The following is a 27,500-nucleotide window of genomic DNA, read 5'->3' on the forward strand; positions in this document are numbered from 1 at the left end:
CAGAATGAAATGAATGTGTGCTATAAAGTTTTACACTTGCCCCAAATCTGGCTCTAAGGTTTTTACTGACCAAGCTGAATAGGGTGTGTGTGTGTGTGTGTTTTTTTTTTTTAAAGGAGAAAAGTAAGACAAATGCAACTTCAGTGTATCTATTGAGCCAATGTTCATTAAGGATTTGAAGACAGGATTAGAGTGCAAGGGTTTCTGATTTTTTTTTTTTTAAATATGAAAAAATTCGGCCGGGTGCAGTGGCTCACACCTGTAATCCCAGCACTTTGGGAGGCTGAGGTGGGTGAATCACGAGGTCAGGAGATTGAGACCATCCTGGCTAACACGGTGAAACCCCGTCTCTACTAAAAATACAAAAAATTAGCTGGGCATCGTGGCGGGCGCCTGTCGTCCCAGCTACTTGGGAGGCTGAGGCAGGAGAATGGCATGAATCCGGGAGGCGGAGCTCGCAGTGAGCCGAGATTATGCCACTGCACTCCAGCCTGGGCGACAGAGTGAGATTCCATCTCAAAAAAAGATAAAATCCACACATACTCATGGTAAAAAATTTTAAAAGTACAGAAGTACGTATACAGGAGAAAAGTGAAAACCAGGCAACAGTTCTGTGGGCCAAGCCTCTCTTCTCAGAGGTAAGTTCTGTTAACAGCTTGGACTACAGATTTCCAGACTTTAAGAGCAGAAAAGAATAATATCAAGTGTTAGCAAGGATGCTGTACAACTACAATTCTTGCACACTGCTGGGGGGAGTTATATTGATACACCACTTTATTTTTATTTTTTGAGATAGAGTTTCACTCTTGTTGCCCAGGCTGGAGTGCAATGGTGTGATCTCGGCTCACTGCAACCTCCGCCTCCTGGGTTCGAGTGATTCTCCTGCCTCAGCCTCCCAAATCCCTGGGATTACAGGAGCCTGCCACTATGCTTGGCTAATTTTTGTATTTTTAGTAGAGTCGGGGTTTTGCCATGTTGGTCACGCTGGTCTTGAACTCCTGACCTAAAGTGATCTATCCACCTCGGCCTTCCAAAATGTCGGGATTACAGGCATGAGCCACCACACCCAGCCAGATACACCATTTTAGAAAGCTATCTACAAAAGCAAAAACAAATACATATTGAGAATGTGTGTGTATGCGTGTATTTCTCATGACCCAGTAATTCCACTCCCAGGCACATGACCAAGAGAAACCTGTACAAGCCTTTATACCAAAGATGTATGTAAGGTTCATTGTGGTACATTCTTAATGGCAAAAATCTGGAAATAATCCAATGCCTATCAATATAGACTAGATAAATAAATGGTGGTTTACTCACACAGTGGAATCCTACATAGCAGTAAGAATGAATGAGAATATACAACATACCATGTTGGGAGAAAGAAGCCAGACCCATGGAACCACATGGTATGTATATAAAGTTGAAACCAGACAAAACTCATCAGTGATGTTAGAGAAGGAGCACAAGGTGGGGCATCTGAGGTGTGGCAGATGTCCCACTGTGTGATCTGAGGGCTGGTTATGTGGGTAACCTCTGTGAAATTTAATTGAGCTATACCCAAGATTCATGGCATTTTTTGTAGGTTTTATACTTAAAAACATGGAAAAAACAAAACAGCAAACCACCAAACTTATAGCAAAGTTATTTTAACTGAATCAGAAAATGATTATCAGGGAGACAGCTTACAAAAAAAAATTATGTGAGATGTTTATGCTTTGTTAATGCTGTGTTAAATGACAGCTATAGGTATCCCACCAAAACAGCCACATGTGATAAGCTTTTATTATCTTCCCTTTGTGAAGATAAAAGAAATACAGCTCAGAGAGGTTAAGGGCCTTGTCTAGGGCCACAAAGCCTGGAAAGATGCTCTGATGAGACTCAAATCCAAGCCTGTTTGTCTCAAGCCCTCTCTGGTTCCCTCACTTGAACTTGTAGGTTCTCTTTGGCACAATTACACTGTACAGGCAAATGTGCTTCTACCTGAGAGGAACAGCAAAGAGAACACGGATGTGTGTGAGCCAGTGCTTCTGCTGGCAATGAAGGGTACTGGGGTTGCAGGGTTCAAGTCAGCACTGGGATAGAAAGACTAGCATCTTTGATGAGATCCCCAAAATAATGGAAGACAAGGGAAGACCTTTCTTCCATGATCTAGGGCACCACACTGTTCCTTTCTTCCAAGGGCAGCAAACTTCCTTCTAAATGCTCACTGGTGGCCTTGCTGACCTGCTTCTAGAACCCCCATCTTAACTACTAAGAGCAAGGAGAGGGAGGAGTTGTATAAGATAAGGATATGGGAAGCTGGGAAGCTTCAGATACCTTGGTACAAATAACTTGCTGCTCACCAGACACTACAGCTGTCAAAATTCTGGTACTTCAGTATGCAAAGGTCATTTAAAAACGACTTCAGAATATTTGGCTAAGAAGAACATATCATGAGTAATATCACAAAGAGAAACCATTTGGGAGGCAAATATATATGTATTTGTAAACATAGCATTTTATTAACAAAATGTTTACACCTTTCTTACAACAAAACAGTGATTTAGCATGTTATACTCTATAAAAGTGTATTATAGAATATTCAAGCTAAAACAATATTATTTAAAAGTATGGCAAATCAACTTTCATTTGCAAACTATCTACTATGAGCATAGGTATGAAAACCAAAATCTTACAACAAAAAACAAAAGGTCTAGTTTTCTTTTGTCAGCATCTATAAACAATACAGACATCATATGGTTTATATACACTTAGGTCCAGCCCAAGGTTAAGACTGCAAAAATAAAGTCTTCAGACATCCACAGAAGCTTGGCAAACCACCACTGCAGCATTCCATTACAGGTAACCAGGCCATGTGTCATGCAGTACGGACAAGACCATAAATTTGGGCTGTTTATAATAGTGCTACAAAGCGGCCAAACTGTAAGCAACTGAATTTTACTTTCATAATAGATGCTATTATAAAAAGGCACAAATATCTTATTCCTTGCATCAGGTCTTGAAAAGGCATGACATTCTTAGGAGCAAGAGACTGCTGGTAGGACGGCTTAGCTTTTTTTTTTGAAAAATGTCTAGGCTCATTGCTACAGCTGTTTTTCTTCAAGACTTTTGATTTGGACTTCTACACGCTTAACAAATGCTTTATTACAAATTCAGCGAAGTTCTGACCACTTATGTTAACTATCTTATTACCAATGGTAAAACAAAACAAAACAAAAAAACCAAAACCCATTTTGTCAACTGGCCGTGTTCCCAGGGTAAGGGAGTGCTGCTATACTCTTTCTGAAGCACTGGAGTTCTTCACCTAACACTGGTCTTTGTGTTTCTTATTTTATTTGTTTTAATGCTCTGGCCGGTTTTCTTTTCTTTCAAAAATGTTAAACTAAGAGTTGTACATGTCTTTGAGGTCCCTGGGATATTTTGAGACCTGTATGGAATGTGTAATGGACTGAATGAGGGTAACTGGAATTTCCTTCGCCTCACTTATCTTTTCTTTGTTCTGGGAATATTCTGATTCTTCTAGCTATTTTCAAATATACAATCAATTATTGTTAGATGCAGTCTCCCTATTGTAATATCGAATGCTCCAACTCTTCCTTCTATCTAACTGTATTTCTGTGCCCACGAATCAACTTCTGTACATCCCCCACCCCGGGCCTGTGCATTTCTGACAGTGCTTATTAAAAAAGCCCAGCTGGAGTGGTTGAGCAGCCCCTGTTGCTGTGGCCACGGAAGGCCGCAGGGGAAGGCATATGACATATGTGGAGGAGGTGGCTGGGGCCGTGTGTCTCTTAAGGGAGAGCCCACAGGAAAATGAACATAAAGGAAATAATGCGAGAAGGCTGCTTCAATCAGAGATGGTAAGATGTAAATTCTTAAAAAGGTCAGAGGAATGATTGACAATTATGTGAGTGACTCACAAAGTGAAATGATGGAAAGACTGAACTGCATGAGAGTTAAAAAAAAAAAATCTTTTCCAGGGCAATAAAGCTCTGTCTACACAGGATAACAAATGGTTTAAAAATGGAGCCACCACTCATGCCTGTAATCCCAGCATTTTGGGAGGCCGATGCAGGCGGATCATGAGGTCAGGAGTTCCAGACTAGTCTGACCAACATGGTGGAACCCTGTCTCTACTAAAAATACAAAAAATATTTGCCAGGCGTGGTGGCAAGCGCCTGTAATCCTAGCTGTTCAGGAGGCTGAGGCAGAAGAATTGCTTGAACCCGGGAGGCGGAGGTTGTAGTGAGCCGAGATCGCGCCACTGCACTCCAGCCTGGGTGACAGAGTGAGACTCCATGTCACACACACACACAAAAGCCACCCATCAGTTGCTCTGACTAGCCCGCTGCCGATAATTCGCCCTGTAATGAACTGACCAGTCCCTCTAACATCACATGCATGAGCCACGTTAAGATAGTTTCACAAACTCTAATGTCCTAAGTTCATATACAAAGTAAGTGAATATAAACAAATTCAAGTGCTGGGTTCAAAATTTTTCAGGAGTAAAACTGATTATTCAAGTATAAACTTAATTAAAGTTTAATGGCCAAATGATACTAGGATTAAGCCCCAAAGCAAAGTCAAGCACCACCATGGGCATGGGCACAGGGACTGCTCACGCCAGTGGGCCCCACTCTACTTGGGCGGCCAGTGGTCTCTGAACTGGCCTAGAGGAAGAGGTATGCCCAGTGATTCTACAATATGACGTTAGATGCTGTGGGGGTTTCCTTGACAATTTCAGTTCTAAGTAAAAATTATTGGCCCTATGTGTGAAATGCTATTTTAAGGATGATTTCCTCCACAGTACTGCATTCAAAAGTTTCCCTAAATAATGAAAAGTTATTCAATCCAGCAAAAAGTGGAATCAGCAAAACTGGCATGTTTTGTTTGTTAGATTATTAATGTCTACAACTTAAAACTGTCAATTAAGAAAAGCCCTTTAAAAAAATCATTACTGGTTGGGCGTGGTGGCTCATGTCTGTAATCCCAGAACATTGGGACGCAGAGGCAAGTGGATCACCTGAGGTCAGGAGTTTGAGACCAGCCTGGCCAACATGGTGAAACCCTGTCTCTACTAAAAATACAAAAATTAGCTGGGTGTGGTGGTGCACGCCTGTAATACCAGCTACTCAGGAGGCTGAGGCAGGAGAATTGCTTGAACCCAGGAGACATAGGTTGCAGTCAGCTGAGATTGCGCCACTGCACACCAGCCTGGGCGACAGAGTGAGCCTCCATCTAAAAAAAGATAACAAAAACAAAACAAAACAAAAAATTGTTCCTATCTTGTGGCTTTTAATTGGCTGATAGGACTTTGGCACTTGAATTCTTGCTCGTGAAAATAATTTTGTTGTTGCAATTATGCATTTTGTGGAGCACTGGGCACCATACAGATCTGAAAATGAACTTGTAGTAAATTAAACATTTTTTGTTAAATCTGTTAAACACCATGGTTTTAATTTCACCATCTACTAATGATGTACTAATGATTTACTCTTACTATGTAAAATGTTCAGTGTAATAAAAGGAATAGATGGAAGGTTTGGGAATTTTTTTTTTTTTTTTTTTAAGCTTATGAATCCTTTTGTTTTGAAGCCAAAAATATTCTGGCCTGTCAATAATTGATTATACTCTAAAAGGAAAGAAAACAGATATTAGTTATTTCTGATGGTACAGACCATCAAATTAAACTTGATCTATGCTACTGGAAGTCCTTCTAGATTTGGAAAGTAAATCATTTTCCTATATGCTAAGAGAATTCTGAAAGACAGAAATATGAAGATTCTTGGTTCTATTTATTCACTTTCCACATTATGTCTAATGAAACTTCATCACAATTGGTCTCTCACTTATCGTTCTCTTAGACTGAAAAAATGGAGGCTCCTGAAAAATGTAATATCCTAATATTTTTTAGACTTTCATTTGCACATAAAACAGGACAAGTACCCCAGAATTCCATTAAAGTTTCTTGCAAACCGGATAATCAAATTGCCTGGATTTCTATTATTAGAAGTCAAGACAAGCAACTCCGCTGTCAAGAGAAATTGGCAGAGGTTGTTTCTTTAAGTTCTAGGCTAAATTCCACCCCCACCCCTTTTTTCTAAAACTATAAAATATAATGTTTATCTCATGGATAAATTTGTTTCTTACACTATTTTTTTAAATCATAGCATAGCAGGAGTTAAAACAAATATCCTAAACATCATCTTGAATCATTTAAAAATCCTTTTGATAAACCAAGCTAACTGGAGGCAGGTATATAGTTAACAGCTTGACCCCTGAAGGTACATTCCATTTCTTCCTTTAAAAAATATTAACTGTTAAGAGGTAGAAAATCTCTTGAAGTCAAACGGTAAAATTGTCCCTTTAAAACAAATGCAAATAATGACTTTTACAGGTTCGCTATCTAGTTTGTCATTGTCATTTAATTTTCATTACAGAGTTAGAAGGAATATTTATAGCCCAGTGAGGTTAGAGAAGAGAGCCAGCCTGAGTTTGTGCGCTGTCATTTCCCAAATGTTCCAGAGCGAGTACCGAGTAGAGCTCAGTAAAGGAATTTCCAATAATTTTTCCCTGGAAGAAAAGGGTTTTCACAATACTTACACAGGTTCCTGCAGAGACATGTGGATGTTTAGGGGGGCTCATCTGCTACTTAGGCAACATACTGTCCAACTATATCTTATACTCTTAAGGGCCCATGAATCATGTCCTTGATGTATTCTGAAAGAATAAGTGAAAGTACCAAAAAGAATTCTGTAACTCACTCTTAGAATCTAAAAGATGCCTGTAACCATGAGCAAATGCCATTCCGAGCTGGAGGCTGACATGCCAATGAGTGCAGTGTCACTGGAATCTAAACCGCTTATTTTAACACAGTGCCCTACAAATACTGACATTTTATTTTGACAGTTACAGGAAAGTTAGCTAAAGGATATTTTCATTACTATATTTCCCAGAGTTTAATTTGGAAGGCCTCCTAGACCAATTTTCCTCCTTGAGAACAGAAAAGAAATACATACAAGACTTAAAGAGAAGTTCTGAAATTAAAGGTGGTTTCCTTTCCCTTTAGATATTTAAGAATAAGAGGAATTGATAACTTCAAGAAGGACACCAGCCCACAGAGAGGAGGCAAGCCTCTAACAGAAAAGTCCTGATCCTTTCAGACATCCAGAAAGTGTGTGCACAATGGGAAACAGGCACTTCAAACAACATCATAAACGGTCACAAGAAAATAAGTTACTTTGAAAAGAACTAAATCTTTCAGCTGCTTCGTGTTAAACTTATCCTGACTGAGGCTGATAAGCAGGTGACGGACGCTTAATCATAATCTTACTTTATGTTCTTTTAATCACCAGATGATAGTTAATTAGTTATCATAGAATCAGAAAAACACTTGTATGAAAGGAGAGTTCTGGAGATCATTGGTTTCTAGGGTTGGACACCTGCAAAGAGCTTATTTCAATTTCTCTGAAAAGAATCAACATACAGTAGCAGCTAATTAATAATTCTTCTCTTCTGTTCAGTCCTGAGAGTTTTAAAAAATGGCCCCGTATCGTAAAAAAACCAAAAAATGTTTATAGATGGGCATATGTCTCAATTCCTTTGAAATCTAGCCTCTTCTCCATAATAAATTATTATAAAGAAAATATGAAATGTGTATTAGATCATTGCTTAGTCAGGTTAATAATCCAAAATGTGTTCAAAATCAAACACTGCTTCTGACTTTAATATTCATCTTTGCATTTTAGAAGAAAATGAAATAAGTAAAAACATTTTTTTCCTGCTTTCACAGAGTATGGATTATGGATCTGAGACAGCAATTTTTTGTTATTGTTGTTGCTAAGCATTAAAAGGATATTACATGAGAAACAGTGCTGAGTCAACTTCTTAGACAGACTGATGAAAATGAGGGAAGAGGCCTGAAAAATGCATTAAGTACAAGCTTCATATCACTCATTCTGTTAATAAAACATGTGGCTACAATAAAACAGAATCACACCCTATGTATGGGAGGGAGTGTGAGAAATCATGAAATCAGCAAAGGGCTGATGAGATGGACCCACATTGGGCTTGGTACAGTAAAACATCACAGTAATACGAGAGACATCCAGATGCCTCACCAGTTAAGATGAGCTCAGAAGACCTTGCCTTTCTCCATGCACCGAGATACCATACAATCACCAACAGCTACTGCTGGGTTTGGTGGAAAAAATGTGAAGGTCATAGATTTGCACCATCTTTCGGTAAAATAAGACAGAAAGGGTCGCACATGCTTTGCCTCTTCGGTAATGAGTCAAGCAACCTGTTTTTATTTTGTTGTCATGGAGACAGAGGCCCAGCAGTGGAATTCTAGAGACATACTAGGGCGGTGCCCAGATGCCTGGGATCCATCTGGATGTATACAGAAGAAAGTCAAACTCCTTTCAGGTGGAAAGCGCCTGGCCCTGGGAATCACATGGCTTCTCTAGGAGCTTGCTAATTTAGCACTGGGGAGGAAGCAAAATCCTAGGGGAATGGAGCATCCATGTGTCTTTTAAACAAAACGAAGTTAGGATTTTTACTAACGACATTCTTTCTATATGATTTCAGAAGATAAAGAAACAATTCCAAATTCTTAAGATGTACAACAGGGAAAAGGGAATTTTTTTTACTTAATCTGAATTATAATTTTCCCATTAAAATCTATCCATATTAAGTGGGGGGCACAAAATAATAACAATAGTTTCAGCTGTTCAGTTTAAGGATAGCTCTGAAAATACAATTTAGTTTGAAATTCAAGCTGTTTCATTTCCTATTAAATCTTGTAAATTTCCTTCCCCTACAATACTCAGGTTGGAAGGGTGCCAAATTAGACCAGGAACAAATTTTCACCAACTTCACTTCAATGCTTTATTTTTAGATTATATTAAAAACCTCATTAGGCTCCCTGAGGGAAAAGAGTGTTAACCACTAACAGAGGCAGGCAAAAATAAAGGAAACAAAAAGATAAGCTAAATTGTGAACAAGGAAAGCTCCTCAGTTGGTCTGAGGATGCTGTACAAGCTAAAAGAAACTTATTACCAAGACCAGGTAAATGACTTGGGGTTGGAGCTTCATCTTTGACCCTCAGGCTAGTAAGGACTAGTCAGGTTTGTCAAAGTGGCATATGTCTTCATTACGATTTCCAGATGGGATCTGGTGGAAGGCGGGTGGGTAGAAGGGAAGGCAGACTGTAACCTTTAAAGACTGTATACCTTTATACAATACCAATGTGCCTGAGTCTCCCGTTAACAGGCTGAAAACTGGGCAGGCATACGCAAGACTGGGTGCAAGATTCAATGGAATGTCAAATGAAACTTAGAATTTATTAATGTATTTACATAATTTATAATCTTTAAGCAATGGCCTCATAAATATAGACTACAACTTTTACATATGCTAAGCAACAGATACTTGCTTTTCCCCACCAAAATACTTGGGTTAAAAAATAATTGACAGCATTTACACCACCTTCTTTACTTCCTCTCTTCTTTCTTTTTAAACCATTGCTAGTCAGTTCAGAACATATGTAATTCAATTTATTCTGGGCAGCTTCTCTACCATCACCATCTTGATCATGAGAGCTTATTTAAAAAGGTGCCAATAACGTGTTTGGTGGCACACACCATGACAAGGTCAGAAGCAAACCCAGGGTGAGCTAGGCATCTGCTGCTATCATTGTTAATTTACTGTACGTATCCTAGTCTAACATGTTTAATGAAAAGTGCTTTAGAGATGGCAGAAATGAAATCATTTCCATCAGTCCTATAAATACCCCATTTTAGCTTCAGATAATAATTGTCCTCCCTCCACTTAAACTATCCTACTAATTTTAAACGATACAACTCCCTCTAACAAACAGTGGTAACAGAAACCAAGGAAATTATAATCTCCACAAGGTCTTTTTTTCCCTTAAGAACCACGAAAGTGCTAATTTTCCCTTTACAAATGTTACATAAAATCTTGATTACAAAACTACTCAACAACTTAATCCTACCGTCCATAAAGTTATATGTTCCTTTTCAGCAAGGTCAAAAGCCAACGATGTAGTCCCTTTGTACACTAGAGATTCTTTACATAATAGAAGTTCACAGACTAAAATATCATTGCCGCAGTCTTTGGAGAACAGAACTGGTCAATTTCCGTGAATCCTTTTTGTATGGAGAAGACTCAAGACTGGCTAGATGAAAACTGGTGGTAGGGACCCCAGTCCTCCTGTTAACTTTCAGGACCACCTACTTCATCATCAAGTCTGAGAGGCTGAGGTTCGGTCAGCAGCAGCTCCGCTTTGGCTCTGAAGGCTGTCTTCGGAGTTTGAAGCCCTTACCGCCAGATGGCGGGTTGGCGTCAGTGGATGGAATTCTTCGACCTAAACCAAGATGAGAAGAGGGAAGGGAGTGAGCTTTAACTTTCTCAGACACAACAATTTTGCAGATGCAATTTGACAGGTTTCACTGAAGTTTAAAAAAAAAAAAAAGTTTAATAAACTTTTTATACTCAAATAATTTTAGATTTATAGAAAAGTTGCAAAGATGATAGAGCTCCTGTGTACCTCCCACCCAGTTTCCCCCAGTGCTGACATAGTACCATGGGACATTTGTCAAAATGAAGAGTTCAACATTGCCACATCACTATTGACTCCAGACTTTTTTCAGATAGCATCAGTTTTTCCGCATGTCCTGTTTCTGCCCCAGGATCCAAATAAGGATATCACGCGGCACTTAATAAAAGCTTTTTGATTAAAAAAAGCCACACATTAAAAACATTTTGTTTTGAGTAGGTAATACATACGATTTATTTTTAAAAAGTTCAATCAGAACATGGCTGTCCCTCTGTCTCATGACAAGGCCACCACTGTGGCCCCTTTCTCGAACACGCTTCCAGAGACATATATGCACAAACACTCAGGCACACCTACATCCCTGCCCATCTCCCCTTTCCAAGGCCAAATGGGGCAAGAAATAAAGCAAACCATATGCACCATTCTCCACCATGATACTTTTACTCAACACATCCTGGGGATCATAGTACATGGAGAAAGAGCTGCCTACTTTTTTTTTTTGAGACAGGTTTATCTGCTCTGTCACCTAGGCTGGAGTGTAGTGGCATAATCCGGCTCACTGCAGCCTAAGCTTCCTAGGTTCAAGCGATTCTCCCACCTCAGCCTCCCGAGTAGCTGGGACGACAAGCATGTACCACCATGCCCGGCTAATTTTTATATTTTTAGTAGAGACAGGGTTTTGCCATGTTGGCCAGGCTGGTCTCGAACTCCTGACCTCAAGCAATCTGCCTGCCTTAGCCTCCCAAAGTGCTGGGATTACTGGTGTGAGCCACTGTGCCTGGCCTGCTGCCTTCTTTTTAACAGCTCTACAATATTGCATTTGCAGATGTACCACCATTCATTTAACCATTTCTCTATTGATGGATATTTAGTTTGTTTCCAGAAGCATCTTTGTGAACTTACGAGTACATGTGTAGGATTAATGCCAGGAGTGGAAGAGCTAGGTCATGTATTCTCCTCTTGGGTATTTGTCTGACACGTACATTGTATCCCAGTGTCTATCTAGCATAAATGCAGGAAGAATGTGCAATTTAAATTTTGACAGATGCTGCCAAATTACTCTCTGAAGAGGCTGTGCCACTACATTCTCCTATCAACAATGCATGAGAATGAACAGGTTTCACTTCACTGCTCCGTGAAGCATAATGTCAATTTTGAGAGAATCCTTAAATCACCTATCTACCTACCTGGCTGATAACTCCAGGGTTGCTTCTTGTACAAAGGCTTTCCTGACACTCTCCCACTTCCTTACTCTCTAACATCTCAGACACTACAATCAATCGGGACACCAGAAACAGGTTACAACACATACCTCCTATCTGTTTACATGACTATCTCCCTCGCATTAGATCCTAAGCTCTTCTAGGGAAGAGATCCTATTTGTCCATCTTTGTTTCCAGTACCTTATCAGCACAATACCTGACACAGAAGTATTTTATAAACATGGAATAAATGGACATGCACATTTTTTTGACATTAACAAGGCTAAGATGGCCTCTCCACTGACTTTCAGGTTCTGTCAAGCCTTGAGCCTCCATCACTTTGAGCTGTCTGCAGATCTGTGTGGGGAGTACACAGCATGATTTCCATATTGAGAAAGTATCTCCCAGTGTCTTGTAACTACTTTTCAAATGACTAGACCCTGCTGTGAATATACTACAAATTTGTTTAAAAGTTTTACCCAAGCTTCTTGTCATTATTCTCAATAAATGGATATTGAAATATAGCTGGTATCTAAGAGACATCTGTGAAGTATGACATCAAAAAATTGTTGAACAAATAATATTTTTAAAAGAAAGAAGGAGAATATTTTCATGAGCTGGGAATAGGTAATGATTTCTAAAACAGCAACCAAAAAACCGAAAGCAGCTAAACATAAAGGAAAACAAGGCTCAGTTAGATTATATGAAGATTAAAAACTTCAATCCATTGAAGGAGTTGACTAAAAAAACAAAGGCAAGCCATATAGTAGAAGATATTTCCAATATACATAGTCAATAAGTGATTCATCTCCAAAATAAAGAACTATAAAACATTAAGAAGAAGGCAGGTAACCCAACAGGAAAACAAGCAAAAGACTTAACAGGCCCTTCACAAAGGAGGATATGTAGATATGACAAATGTAAATCAATATTCGTAAATGTGCTCAACTTCATTAACTGTCATGAAAATAGAGATCACTGCCTACCCACCAGAGACAGAAAGTGACCAGACTTCTCATACACTACTGGTATGGGTGTCAACTAGTACAACTACCACTTTGAAAACTGGTTGGCGGTAAAGCTGTACTGAATGCATGCATATTCAATGACCAGCAATTTTTCTTGTGGGTATAAATACACCTAACAAAAATGTGTACAGATGTTCACCGAAGAATATGATCAGAATGTTTAGAGCAGTACTGTTTGTAATAACTCTAAATTGGAAACAGCTACCCAAATGTCTATCAACAGGAGAATGGATAATTATATCATGGGTATTCTTCACTGCCCCCTTACCCCCACAACTTGGACCCTGACACTGACATGCACAAACCAGTCATGAGAATGGATCATTCACAGCTAGAGACAATGACATGGATGGTCTAAAAATGTAATGCAGAATGAAAGAAGCCAGACACACAAGAGGAAACAGAGTATGTTTTTAAAAATATAAAGTACAAAATATATGTAAAACAAAACCAGATAAACCAATCTGAGAATTAGTATCAGGATGGTTACCCTTGGGTGTAGGAACGGCCATGGCCCAACCAGAGTGCCAAGCACTGGAGTATATTCAGTTTGTGAAAATTCACTGAGCCTTGTACTTCTGATATGTGCGCATTTCTGTATGCCTACCACACTTCAACACAAAGGCAGTGTGCCAGACACTGTGCTCATGCAGGATTACTAAACCAGTGTACAATAAAGTCTATGTACATGTCTCTCAATTTTTCTAATCTTTGTGAACATATACGTTTTATTTTTCACAGTTAAAATGAATCTGTATATACTAGTTTTCATGTAAGAATTTCATTGTTGGTTTACTACTACCTTCCTTTGTTTTTGTTTTTTTTTTGGAGACGGAGTCTTGCTCTTGTTGCCCAGGCTGGAATGCAATAGCGTGATCTCGGCTCACTGCAATCTCCACCCCCCAGGTTCAAGCGATTCTCCTGCCACAGCCTCCCAAGTAGCTGGGATTACAGGCATGCACCACCATGCCTAGCTAATTTTGTATTTTTAGTAGAGATGGGGCTTCACCATGTCGGCCAGGCTGGTCTCGAACTCCTAACCTCAGGTAATCCACCCACGTTGGCTTCCCAAAGTGCTGGGATTACAGGTGTGAGCCACCATGTCTGGCCTACCTTCCTGTTTTTAATACCACTAAAGTAAAGAACACAAAAAGATAGCGGTAATTTTAACATACTCATGACACCACACACTTAAGATATTTTAACTTGAGCTCTGAAAAATTCCTAATTGGCTTTATGTTGCCTTTCAAAAATTCATCTGGGTACCTGCTGTTTACATCTAGGACAACAATAAACATGATTTTTGTTTTTTTAAGAGAGAGGGTTTTGCTCTGTCACCTAAGCTGGAGTGCAGTGGTGCAATCAATGGCTTATTGCAGCCTCAAATTCCTGGGCTCAAGCCATCCTCCCACCTCGGCTGGGACTACAGGTGCATGCCACAATGCCCTAGTATTTTTATTTTATTATTTTTTAAGACATAGGGTTATACTGTTGCCCAGGGTGGTCTTAAACTCCTGACCTCAAGTGATCCTCCTGCCTCAGCCTCTGGAGTAGCTGGGATTATAGGTGACAACCACCATGCCCAGGCACATCATGACTTTTTTTTTTTTTTTTTGAGATGGAGTCTTGCTCTGTCGCCCAGGCTGGATCTCAGTTCACTGCAAGCTCTGCCTCCTGGGTTCACGCCATTCTCCTGCCTCAGCCTCCTGAGTAGCTGGGACTACAGGCCCCCACCACCTCGCCCAGCTAGTTTTTTTGTATTTTTTTAGTAGAGACGGGGTTTCACCGTGTTAGCCAGGATGGTCTCAATCTCCTGACCTCGTGATCCGCCCGTCTCGGCCTCCCAAAGTGCTGGGATTACAGGCTTGAGCCACCGTGCCCGGCCACATCATGACTTTTTAACACGGAAATGAAGGGGCTGGCCTAGAGGGTGCAGTAAGTAGTTCACTGGCCATATGTGGCAGCAGATGGGCTCCTTAGGCCTGCAAAGGACTCTGAAAATACTTAAATGATTGGCCAGATCTAAACAATGGGACACGTAAAAAAAAATGTGAAAACCACCTTAGTAACCAGGGACCCAGATTCCAGTGTGGCCCCAGTTGATGCAGCTGGGCCTGGCCTTAGTGGGGTTCCCAGGGCTTCACCTGGGCCTGCTCTGCTCATGCGTCATCCTTGCCTGGCCTTGGTGGGCTCTGGAGTGCATGCCCCTCCTTGACCCAGTGGCAAAGGACCCACTCTGCTTCAGTCCCCTTGGCTCTCAACCACATGGTGGATCGTAACGCTACATCCACCCTGCTCTCACGGCTTTCTGCTTTTCTCCATCTGGAAGTCTGACATGTTCCGTTCATGTGACTCCCCACACCTCTGCAGGGCCTGCTCCCTTGGATCTCAGCTCTGATAGCATCTCCTTAGAGAGGCCTTCCCTGATTGCTTGCAGACATTCCTTCACTTCATCCTAAATTATTTTCTTCGTATCAGTTATTACGATCTGAAATGATCCTATCCTATTTATTTGGAGTTCCCTGTCTGTTTCCCTCTGTAGAACGTGCGCTCCAGGAGAGCAGAGGCTGCGTCTATCTTCTTCATGGCTATTTCCCCTGAGCCTGGAACAGCTCCCAATAAATATTTTGATGAATTTGAATGAGATGAATAAACATAGATACAATCTGTAGAGGATCCCAAAGGCATGCAGCAGCCCCTCTCCCGTCTAGTACCATCATATTAACACTTCTGGAAAGGGAAGGGAAAGATGGAAAACAGGTCTTACCTTTCACTTGCCTAGTATTATTTTTGAGGGTTTTCTTACAGTGCAAGTATACCTGCATTTCATTTTCCTTTATTCATTTTGTTCATTTTCAATGACCTTGGATGACTAACAGAAACATATTTAAACAGAGAAAGAAATGGGACTGCTTTCATGACCTCAACACCCTGTGCATTATTTATTCAGTAGCAACATTCTTTCCAGAAGGGCAACAGCTCTTCAGCAACTATAACATGATATGAAAACCAGCCATTACTCTTACCTTCTCCAATCTCGCTTCACTGATCACAGTATCAGAGACTAGACTGCTCTAAGTAACATGGGAATTCTAACTAGGAAGATCATTCTGTGTTAAGTTGCTTTTACAGAGGAAATGGATAAGGCACAGAGATACTCACTAATTTCTATAAAGAGTTCATTTATGTTTATCGCGTTTTTTGCGCTGGTCTCTACAAAAATTGCATGAATAGAGTCGGCGTAGTCCTTTGCATCTCTCTCCATGACTTCTCTGAAAGGCAACAACTACGTATCAGAAATTCTACCCACAAAGATCTTAGTTGTACCCCCACCTACCCAGTAGTTAACCAGATTTATGAGGACAAAGGATGTCTTCAATGGCTGTTGGCTGGGCCCTGAGACACGGTCTTCCTGACTACACCACATCCATGGGTAAACAAACAAAATGAAACAAAACTCGGTACTACTAGTAATGTAGCTAATGGAATGATTAGGGATGGCAGGGTTTTCTTCTCCAGCCACAATTTTTAAAAACCCCTTGCTTTGGGAATGATGGAAGTGGCCCAGAGAAACTGCCAATAAATGTGCTTTCTGCATTCAAGTATTCTAAGTCATGGGAGCCTGGGGGCTGCTCTGATCTCAGATAATGTCGGGTGCAAAGCAACCAGTATTTCCGTACATTGCACACCTGTCTATATATATAATATAATTAGCTCCAAATGCCTGAAATCTTAATTTCAGTTTGAAACTTTAGGACTTCAACCACACAACCAAAAGGAATTTTTCAATGTCAGAGATAAAATAAAAGCAAGATTCTTATTCTGGATATTGCTCATCAAGAAAAGGAACACATAATAGGTATTGTAATCTCTCGCTCTAATCACTTACCTTACATCGATAAGATCACACTTATTTCCTGCAATGGCAACTACAATATTAGGTGGGCCATGCTGTCGAAGTTCTTTCACCCAATTCTTTAATGTTGAAAATGTCTCCTGTTACACAAAAAAAGGAGAGCAACTGGAGATCTAACCAACCAAAAGAGAGTTTTCAAAACAATCTAAAGAAAGCTATATAGTCTTACTTCTTTTGTGATATCATAAACAATTATAGCTGCAGCCGACCCTCGATAGTACATTGGTGCTAAGGCACGAAACTGCAGAGGAGGGAAAATAAAGAAAATTGGGAGAATCGGTTAAATACGTTTTACACTAGACTTACAAGCCCATTATCCCTGCACAAAAAGTAATCTTTCTCTTAAGCCAAAGAAAATGACATGCTGCTTTAAAGCAAATGAACCAGTAATTACCAAAGGCAAAAACTTTTAACGTAACACTGAAATGTCTCTCAGAAGATAGTTTAGAATACAGTTTTATAGGAATTAAATATGGCGCTATAAACAATTGTTTCCGCTCAAAAGGCTTTTTAATTGAACTCAGTGTTATAATTCCCAAATTCATTTGTTCAACAGTCCTTTAAACTTTGGCTTCCGTAACTATCACGGAGATAAAAATAATGCTATAAATAGTTCTCCAGAGAAGTGGCTGCATTTGGGTGTCATAAAGAAAACCCTGTAATCTGAACACTGATTGTCCTTCAGAAATGAGTATACATTTACATTCACTACTTGGATGAGTTTGAGACTTGCTTTTTTGATATCTCCATGCATGTAGCAATTCCCAAATGCTGGCTACAGATCTCATTTCACTTACATGAATTTAACCCCGTATACACAGCTTCTTCCCACTCATCACCCTGGCCTCCACACCCCGTGACACACAACAGGGAGGAAAGAGAAGGGAGAGGAATAACCACTTGAACAACAGGGGTGGTTCAGTGAGCTATTTCTCTCGATGAGTGTGAGATGGAGGTTGTGAAGTTCTTTCCCCAGTCAACCTCGGTTCTTGGGCACACGTCCTGTGTGAGCATCTCACCCACTGAATATGATGCTAATGTTTAATGACAAGAATTTTGCCTATACTTAATTTTTGTCTTACACCCTGACTCTGAAGCCTGACCCCTACTTACGATCTGATGACACTGTATTTGCATCCTGTTGTTAATGGCGGTTTACCCCTGAACACAGGCAGGAATGATCACAGGGGAGCATTTGGTGCACATACATAAACCACATACACAACTATGGATTCTGGAACTCCCTATCCAATGAGTTTGACCTTTTGGCTTTTAAAGTTTTGTATTAATTTGAGTTTTACCAAAGAAAGTGAAGTTGTGACTGTAAGCTCCATGAGGGATGTCAGCATGTCTGCTGGGCACGCCATTTTATCTCAGGGCCTAGCATAGGTTATCAAAAATTGGTGAACAAATGAGTAAGCACTGCATGAGTGTGGGGAGCTGTCAAACTAAGTGTCAGACCTCGCTGTCCATACACAGAAACTGTTACCAGTCTTTGTGAGAGAAACCCCTGCCTCTGAGGTGAAAGCCTACTAACTTCCAATAAAGGAGACATTAAGTTTTAGAGAGAAAACAAAAATAAAGGTTATAAGCAAGAAAGCACCACAGAAAAGAAAACTATACTACTGAGTAAAAAAGAGATAAAGTGTTGGGTTGACTTCAACAGCATAAGAGAATAAGAGAAAATGAGACAGAAGTGCACAGATGGAATAAAGGTTATGGTGTTAGCTTTCATTTTTGATGTACTTATATTGGCAATGTTCTTTACAGGGTTGTGTTTTCTTTCTTCCTTCAAATTCGTAAGGTAAAACTCATACAGAGAAAAGCAAAGATCTTAACAGTACAATCTGATAAACTGACAAATGTATATATCTGTGTGAGTACCATCCACTAAGATGTCAAACAGTTCTATCAACACAGAAAGTTCCTCAATATTCTTCTCACCATGTCCTTCTTCCACTTTGTTTTCATGTCCATTTTACTGATATTATATAACCACATGGGTTTCTTTTGTTTTTTATTTGCATACTATATCCTTTTGCATTCTATAATTTTCTAACTTTGTTTTTATATTTATAGTAGTCCTCTTATAAGCAGCACATAGTTGGGTCCTGGTTTTTGACAACCTTTGCCTTTTAAGTGGAAGGTTCAGTGGTTCAGCTCCTTTACATTTAATGTATTTACTAAGATATTTGGATTTAGGTCTACCATTTTGTTTTATATCTGTTCCATTTCTTTTTCTTTTCTTTTTTTTTTTTTTTGAGACGGATTTTCACTCTTGTTGCCCAGGCTGGAGTGCAATGGTGTGATCTCAGCTCACCGTAGCCTCTGCCTCCCAGGTTCAAGCGATTCTCCTGCCCCAGCCTCCCAAGTAGCTGGGATTACAGGCATGCGCCACTCTATCCAGCTAATTTTGTTTTTTTTTTTCTTTAGTAGAGACGTGGTTTCTCCATGTTGGTCAGGCTTGTCTTGAACTCCTGACCTCAGGTGATCCAACCACCTTGGCCTCCCAAAGTGCTGGGATTACAGGCGTGAGCCACTGTGCCTGGCCTGTATCTGTTCCATTTTTTAAAAAATTCCTGCTCCTCCTTTCTTTTCCTCTTTTGCATTGCTTGAATTTTTCTTAGTGCTCAATTTTAGTATATTAAGTTCTCAGTATACTGACTTTTGAACTGTACTTGCTTGTATTATTTTTTAAGTCGTTGCTTTTGTAACTATAATATATACTGCACATTTTTATTTTTTTTTTGAGACAGTCTCGCTCTGTCACCCAAGCTGGAGTGCAGTAGTGTGATCTTGGCTCACTGCAACCTCTGCCTTCCGGGTTCAGGCAATTCTTGTGCCTCAGTGCCCAAGAATGCCCTGGAATGCCCAAAGTGTTTAGTCTCCCAAGTAGCTGGGACTACAGGTAAGTGCCACCATGCCTGGCTAACTTTTGTATTTTTAGTAGATATGGGGTTTTGCCATGTTGGACAGGCTGGTCTTGAACTCCTGGCCTCAAATCTACCTGTCTTGGCCTTTCAAAGTGCTGGGATTACAGGTGTGAGCCACTGTGTCTGGACTACTGCACGTTTTTCTACAGTCTACTTAGAGTTTAAAATGTAGCACTTTATGTAAAATATCAGAGACTTGCAAAAGTCTAATTTCTGTTACCTTACCATTCTTTGTACTACCACTGTCAAATAATCTAAATCTACATATGCTATAAACTATACAATCCAGTGTTATAATTTTTGAATTAGTCAGTTAATTTTTGAGTAATTTAAGAAGAAAAAACAGATGTTTCTATTTGCCATTTCTAGTGGTTACTATTTCTTCCTATGGATCTGAATTACCATGCACTGTCATTTTCCTTTAGTGTGAAAAACTTTCTGGGACGGCTGCTGTTGATTTCTGTTTTTGTTTTTCTAAAAATGTTCTTATTTTGACTTTAGATTTGAAAATGAAGTCTGGCAAATTGATAGGTTTTTGCTTTCTGCAGTTTAACGATCCTATTCCTCTGGCTTCTGGTCTCCAGTGTAAAGTCAGCCATATTGACTTTACTGTGTAAAGTCAGTCATATTGTTGTTCTCCGGTTTACGTGTCTTTTACTTCTGGCTGCATTCAAGATTTTCTCTTTACCTTTGCTTTTCAGCAGTTTGACTATGACTTACTTAGATATGGTTTTCTTTGTACTTAGAGATTTGTTGAACTTCTTGAATTGGTGAGTTGATATGTTTCACCAAATTCGGGAAACTTTCAGCCATTATTTCTTGAAATCTTTTTTTTCTGTTCCTATCTCTCTCTTTGCTCCTCCTGGTTCTCCAATTACACATATGTTAGGCTGTTTGAATTTGTCCCTATGATACTGAGACTCTGTCCATATTTTTCTACTTTTGTTCTATTCTTCTGATTAATTTGTTCTATCACCCTCCAGTGAATTTTTCATCTTAGATATTGCAGCTTTCAGTTTTAGCATTTCCATGTGATTCTTCATTAGTTTCCATTCTGTGTGAGACTGCCCATTTGTAGTTAAGTCATTAACACTCCTTTTCTTTGTTTTTTCTCCCCTTAAGAGATGGGCTTTCGCCATGTTGTCCAGGCTGGTTTGGAACTCCTCGACTCAAACAATATGACTGTCGTGGCCTCCCGAAGTGCTGGGATTACAGGCGTCAGCCACTGTGCCTGGCCTACTTTTCTTTAAATCTCTGAACATATATAAAATACGTGCTTTAAATTCTGTGTCTGCAAATTCCAAGAAAAGGGTCACTTTAGGGTTTGCTTCTGCTCACTGGGTCACACCTTCCCGTTTCTTCATACGTGTGGTAGCACTGACTGTACACAGGATAGTGTGGATGATGCACTGTAGATGCTTGGTTTTTTAAAATCTTCTCTGCAGAGTATTGAGTTACTGGTGACTCATCCTGAGATTGGTTTTACACGTCGTGAGCGTGGGCCTGTTTGGGTTTTTGGATTTGCCCTTAGTCCTAGGATACCGTTTCTACTCCCAAGGCATGGCCCTTCTGAAGTTTCACTGGAATGCCCAAGGTGTTTAGTGATCTCCTGTAACACAGCAGGATTGGATTCAAACTCTGAAGTCTAGCCCTGCTGTAATGAGGAGCAGCTGAAATCTCTGCTGTCTTGTCTCCCTTTCCATCTACTGGTTTCTGTTGCATTTTATACTGTCTCTCTTGTGAATTCACAATTTGGGGGTCAAAAAAACTTCAGGGAAATTTATAAACAGATTTTACGGGGTCCCTCCTTGTTGAATCCCTCTTTTCTGCGATTCGCCTCCTCTTTTTCTGGCTGCTCTAGCAGTCCGAAACTCTGCACTCAACACAAGCTTTCTGCTTAAGTCCTAGCTACCCTGTGCCACACGAACTGGGAAGTGCCCACTGGGGAAAAGCTATAAAAATGTGGATCTTACACAAGAAAGCTCCCCTTTGTAGTCCCTGACTGCATTTGGTTGCTCTGCAGTGCCTTCAAACAGTTGTTTTTTAAATGTTTTGTCCAGAGTTTATACATACTTGTTATCTGTGGCAGGGCAAGCCACTCTGCTATTACTGACATGGAAACTTTGATGTCCTTCTGATGCAAAGAAAGAAGGTGGAGGCATGTAAGAGACTCAAAAGACGTCAGCACATATCTGCTGCAAACCTGGCTCTCAATCAGGTGACGGCAAACTTTTTCTGGTAAAGACCAGGTAGTAAATATTCTGGCTTTATGTGTCACATAATCTCTGCTGCAGCTACTCAACTCTATTATTGTAGAGTGAAGGTAGCCATAGACCAAGCTTGTCTAACCTGTGGCCTGTTATGTGGCCCAGGACAGCTTTGAATGTGGCCCAACACAAATCCATAAACTTTCTTAAAACATTGAGCTGTTTTTGTGATTTTCTTTTTTTAAAGCTCATCAGCTATCGTTAGCGTATTTTATATGCAGCCTGAGACAATTCTTCCAATGTAGCCCAGGGAAGCCAAAAGACTGGACATCTCCGCCATAGATAATAAACAAACAAGCCTGGCTATGTCCCATGAAAGCTTTATTTACAAAAACTGGCGGCAGGTTGGATTTGGCCCAAAAACATATGTGTAAATTCTGTCTGCAAATTCTCATAATGGGATCACTTTTGGGTTTGCTTCTACTCACAGAGTCAGGTCTTGCTGCTCTTCAAGTGGATGGTAACTGAGCACTGGCCAGTGGGGATGATGCACTGCAGACTCTGGTCTCTGGGACTGTCTGCCCCAACTCTAGACGATACTAAGCCACTACACTTGTTCCTGATTTTAAACAGGAGAACAATTCCTTACATACATGACTACCGTGACAATAAATAAGTCTGAGTCTTCCTAGTGTTCCTATCTCTGTAAAAACAGTCATTAGGAGAAACCACATTAAGATGTAGGAATGTAAATCTTTAAAGACTGGACGCAATGTCTATTAGATTCTGGTTAAGAAGCTTTTTTTTTTTTTTTGAGATGGAGTCTCACTCTGTGGCCCAGGCTGGAGTGCAATGGTGCGATCTTGGCTCAATGTAACTTCTGCCTCCTGGGATCAAGTGATTCTCCTGCCTCAGCCTTCCGAGTAGCTGGGACCATAGATGTGCGCCACCATGCCTGGCTAATTTTTGTATTTTTAGTAGAGATGCGGTTTCACCATGTTGGCCAGGCTAGTCTTGAATTCCTGACCTCAGGTGACCCACCTGCCTTGGCCTCCCAAAATGCTGGGATTACAGGCGTGAGCCACTATGCCTGGTCAAGAAACTTTCTTTTATACAATCACATACAGATGGCAAGCATCTGACATGTTCTTACTACACGTATGGTGTCTTTATGATGCTGCTTAATGTATGTGTTGTGTCTGTCTCAATACTACTGCAGGAGTCTTTGTTACTGAAGGATAATTGGTGGAGAAAGGGTGACTTCAAATGCATTCATTCAAGATAGCAAATAATAGGGACAAAATGGTCTCACAAAGGCTCTATCTTGAGAAGATAAATTCAAAATCATAAAATCAAGTTTAATTTTATCTAGTATTTGAAAAACCTTAGGTTTATTATTGCAGCCAGGAGCTAATTTTCTGGATGAACACCAAGTCGAACTTGATTGATAACTTGGCTAGGAGGCTTCTGATAAAACTACATGCTAGCAGAATACGATATCCTTCATTTCATGTTTGACTTTCATAGTCTTATCATAAAAATGACAAATTTTTACAAAAATATTTGAGGGCTTCATCAATTTTCCCTAGGCCCCTCTTAACCCTTTGATACACAAACCATTATCTTTTGAAGCACTCATATCATCCTCCTGAGCAGTATTCTTCTTCATTTCAGTTAACAAGATCCCTACCGTCAAGGGCTTCACAGGACATTTGAGAAATTCTCCAAAATCACTTTCATTGACTTAATGAAATCACTTTGCAATCAAATGTAGCTGGACCATCAGAAAGACAACTCATCTGCCAAAACTATGTGCAGTACGAGATGTCAAACGGGGAGGCTGGGGAGGGTGTTTGAATAGTCAGTTCATCAAAAGAGTTTTCATTTTATGACAATTCTGGTTCTATAATAAATCTCCTAACTACAAAGAATAATAAACACACAACGCCAGAAATTTATAATTTGAGTCATGCACTACTCACATGGTAAAAGTAGGTAGAGGAGCTGTCCTTATCTGTGTCTAAGTAGGGCTGGCAATCAGTAGACATAAACCTATGGGCATCAATACCATGTGCCAGGGGCTGAGAGCAGAGACATGAAAGCAGTCCTTGCCCTCAAGGAGCTTACAGTCTAATGAAAGGCAGACAGGTAAGGAAATAGGTGACAATCCCATGGATGAGTGCAATCAAAGACTTCAGGATACAAAAGAATACTCCAAAGAGTTTATGTGCTGATTCATCCAACCAACCAATATCTGAACATCAGTTCTAGGTCAGGCACCATGCTAGGCCCTGGGAGTACAGCAGTGAACAAGACACTGTGGTCCCAGCTCTTGGAGTTACAGTCTGATGGGAGATTCTGTCAATGAAGGTAGGTAGACAGGTATCTAAGGACAATTTTTAATGCACGTTCTGAGGAAAACAAGTAAGGGCAGTAATGAAGAACAAAGTTGGGGCCCTGCTTAGATGCAGGGGGTTTAGAGAAAACTCTGAGTGTGTCACATTTAACCTGAGACTAAAAGATGGGAAAGGAGCCAGCTGGGCTCCAGTGGAGGGAACAGAGAGTTTTGGTGAGAAGGAACAGTGTATCCAAAGGCATAAGGCCAAGGAGTGCTGGAGGCCCTGAGAAGAGAGGAGCCCAGAGGGAGGCCTGGGCAAGTCACGTGGGGCTTGAGAGGTCTCTGTTCAGAGTGTGGCTGTTATGAGAGGTGCAGCGGGAAGTCGCTGTAGGATATTAAGCAGGCTGACAACACGGGCTGATTTTTGTTTCCAGAAGATTCCTCTGGGTCCTATGAGGACATGTAATGGACAGAGGGAAAGCAGGGGACCCACGAAAAGGCTAAAGTACTCAGTGAATGGCAAAGGTGGCTGAGAGCAGGGCGCTGGCAGCGGAGACGGAGAAGTGAACCCAAGTGTGATACATTTAGAGAACGGAGCTGTCAGGACATCCGGATGGAGCAGGTGTCCAGCGCTGAGGGCGAGGGAGGAACCCAGGGAGACCTCCAGATGTGGGTCTGAGCAACACAGCAGTGTGGCGATGTGGTTTCTTGTCCAGAGCAGGGATGGCAGGAAAGCCCCCTTTAGGTGACATCAGAGGTGGGTTCTGAAGGCTGAATAGAGTTGTGGAAGGACATGAGGGTGTGAAATTATGGCATGCTGGAGAACTGCACACAGTTTGTGCTCGAGGACAGATTGGTGGGAGGAGATGAAAACAGATCCTGGCTGTGGATGGCACATTCTGGACCTTCAATGCACTGCCAGGATAAACAGGCAGTCCCTGACCCAGGCGGGCTTACAAGACGTGTCTTGTGTGATCCTCCTAGCATTTCAAACAATTTTTGGGTAGCTGTCAGGTGTGTGGCTTTCCTTAGCACTGCACTTTGGCCACCCTGGACAGGTGCTCATGCCCAGTAACAACTGGCTGGAGTGAGTGCTCATCAGGTGGTGCTCCTCTCCTGCCTTCTCCATGCAGGGCCTCCTGGTCAGCACCCCTGGCCTGTGGCCTGGCCCCATGAGCATCTCTTGTGCAGCTCTGGGCTGCGTGATAGTGCATCAGGCAGGCTGGAGGCAGGTTTGCATCTCAGAGCAACTACTCCTGTTGCAGAACCAATTAGAAGTGGACAAGCAAGACGCAGGAAAAGCAGCTAAATATAAAACTTCACAGACTTCTGCTACCATGCTGGCAGAAAGGGAAAGAGGCAAACACCCTTGTGTTATTTTTTTGTGTGTTTCAGAAAAAAAGAGATGTTATACATCACTGCGTATACCAGGACAGGCTCTGATTCAAAGCATAATGGAATCTGTATTATAGCATGGTTCTTTATGATGAGGGCTTTGCTGTATCATCAAATATATATGAGGGGTAATTGAAATTTAGGATTTAGTGGAGGGTACATATATTACTAGTAGGAAGGGCCACATGGATTTGTGGCTAAGAGGGAAAGAACCCAGGGCTGTCTACAGATATATTCAGGAGGATTCTGGTAAGCAACACACTACTGAAGGACAGAAGACGGATGGTTAGCAAAGGTCCAGCTGTTCTAAATGCTCCATTCTAGATGGAGCAAAGGAGAAGGAATGGGGAGTAGAAGACGGGAAGCAGAAGTATCTCAGATGAGTAATAGGACAGAGGAACAACATCCAGTGTTAAAAACAGAAGAAACCAAACAGAGCAAACTTAAGACGTTAAGTCTGTACAAATGCATGGAGTCTATTTCTCGGACAACAGTAATGGCTTGCTTTGTTTTCCTCCATTTGTCTGTGATGATTCTTGTCAGATTTCATACTACACACACTATCTATGGTGTCTTAGATAAGGCTGTGATGACAGACTATTTTTCCTGATTACTTCTGGTACACTTTTAAGAGCTTAAGATAGCACCGTGCATCTATCAGATGTGCTGTTTGGATCATACTGTTTGAAAACTAAATTAAACGGCAGCTGAATAATGGGGTGGCTGCCACAGACACCTTGGAAGGGAAATTGGACTTAGTACCCAGAGGAAAGGGGAGGAGGCAGAAGTGTCTGCCCCAGCCCTGCTTTCCCGGCCATTTCTGATTTGGGTGGGCTTCCCCAAATTCCATTAGACCCCGTGCTGCTATGTCCAGGCCCCACTTCTGGTTCAGGCTTTTCCTGAAGTAGATAACCATTGTGGCCAATTTTGTCATCAGGCATTTATTAAGTATCTACTGCAAGGCACTGTGTTAGCTGATCCTTTTCACTTAAATCTCACACTTTATATGCTGTAAAGTTCCCTCTTTTGCTTTTAAAAGGCAGCGATAAATGAGTTGTGCTTAACTCACCCTTTCTATCACTAATTGCTTTATATATCCTTACCAGAGGAGGGAGCCCCAAATTATACACAGTGCTCTGAGGGGGATTTTATCAGGCCTATTGGTCAGCATTTACTTTAAGACACTATAAGGCATAAAAATGCCTTCAGTGCCCATGATCACTTTCTCCATCGGTGGACTCTGTGGCTCTAATTGAAAAGGCAAAGGCTGGCCTACGCAAATGGAAATAAATGTGTCTCCGGTGCACAGAAGAGAAGTGAGTGACGTGAGATGACAGGGATGCTGACAGTTTAGTTGGAACTTTCATTTGGGCCTCAGAGAAACAGAGTAAATTAAAGAGTGACTTACTCGTTCTTGTCCAGCTGTATCCCAGATTAGGAATTTATGTAGCTCATTTTGGTACTGGACAGTCTTGGTCATAAAAGATGCCCTATAAAGAGAGACCTCAATGATCAGAATACAATTACATAAAGCACGTTTCCAGCCCCAGTTGGAAACATCACTTAGACTCAACCAACGCTCAATCTCCCAGCACCACACTGTATCCTATTTGTGCTCCTCTCTGGAGTATTTATGGGATGCTCAGATGCTGAGTGCATATCCTCTGTCAAATAATGCATTAGGCACATCTGCCCAACACCAGGAAGGAAGAGTTCTAAGCTCCGTATCAAAAGAATCAAGAGATAGCTTGGCAATACAGACATTAGCCGCCCTTGTAAAACACAGAACCTGTTATTTAAAAAGATGTTATCATGGGAAAATATTCCTAAAAAACTATGTCCAGGAATGTATACACTAGTTAAAAAAAAAAAAAATTTAGGACCTGGCTTTGTCCTCCC

The 27,500-nt window shown here is 40.8% G+C and overlaps 1 protein-coding gene across 1 annotated transcript in view; it reads right to left on the reverse strand.

Annotated features, from left to right (window-relative positions):
• Nucleotides 1-2,482: 2,482 nt before the first annotated feature.
• The window catches only part of RAB22A (RAB22A, member RAS oncogene family), a 58,998-nt gene continuing 33,980 nt past the window's right edge, over nucleotides 2,483-27,500 (reverse strand). The window contains exons 3-7 of the mRNA XM_011936673.1: nucleotides 27,010-27,091; nucleotides 16,898-16,969; nucleotides 16,702-16,808; nucleotides 15,975-16,084; nucleotides 2,483-10,390 (exon numbers count right to left, since the gene is read on the reverse strand). Coding sequence (XP_011792063.1) covers nucleotides 10,293-10,390; nucleotides 15,975-16,084; nucleotides 16,702-16,808; nucleotides 16,898-16,969; nucleotides 27,010-27,091 — 469 coding nt within the window. The 3' untranslated portion in view covers nucleotides 2,483-10,292. The remainder of the gene's footprint in view (nucleotides 10,391-15,974; nucleotides 16,085-16,701; nucleotides 16,809-16,897; nucleotides 16,970-27,009; nucleotides 27,092-27,500) is intronic.

Source organism: Colobus angolensis, unplaced genomic scaffold (assembly GCF_000951035.1).
Source record: "Colobus angolensis palliatus isolate OR3802 unplaced genomic scaffold, Cang.pa_1.0 Scaffold156, whole genome shotgun sequence".
Lineage (NCBI taxonomy): Eukaryota > Metazoa > Chordata > Mammalia > Primates > Cercopithecidae > Colobus > Colobus angolensis.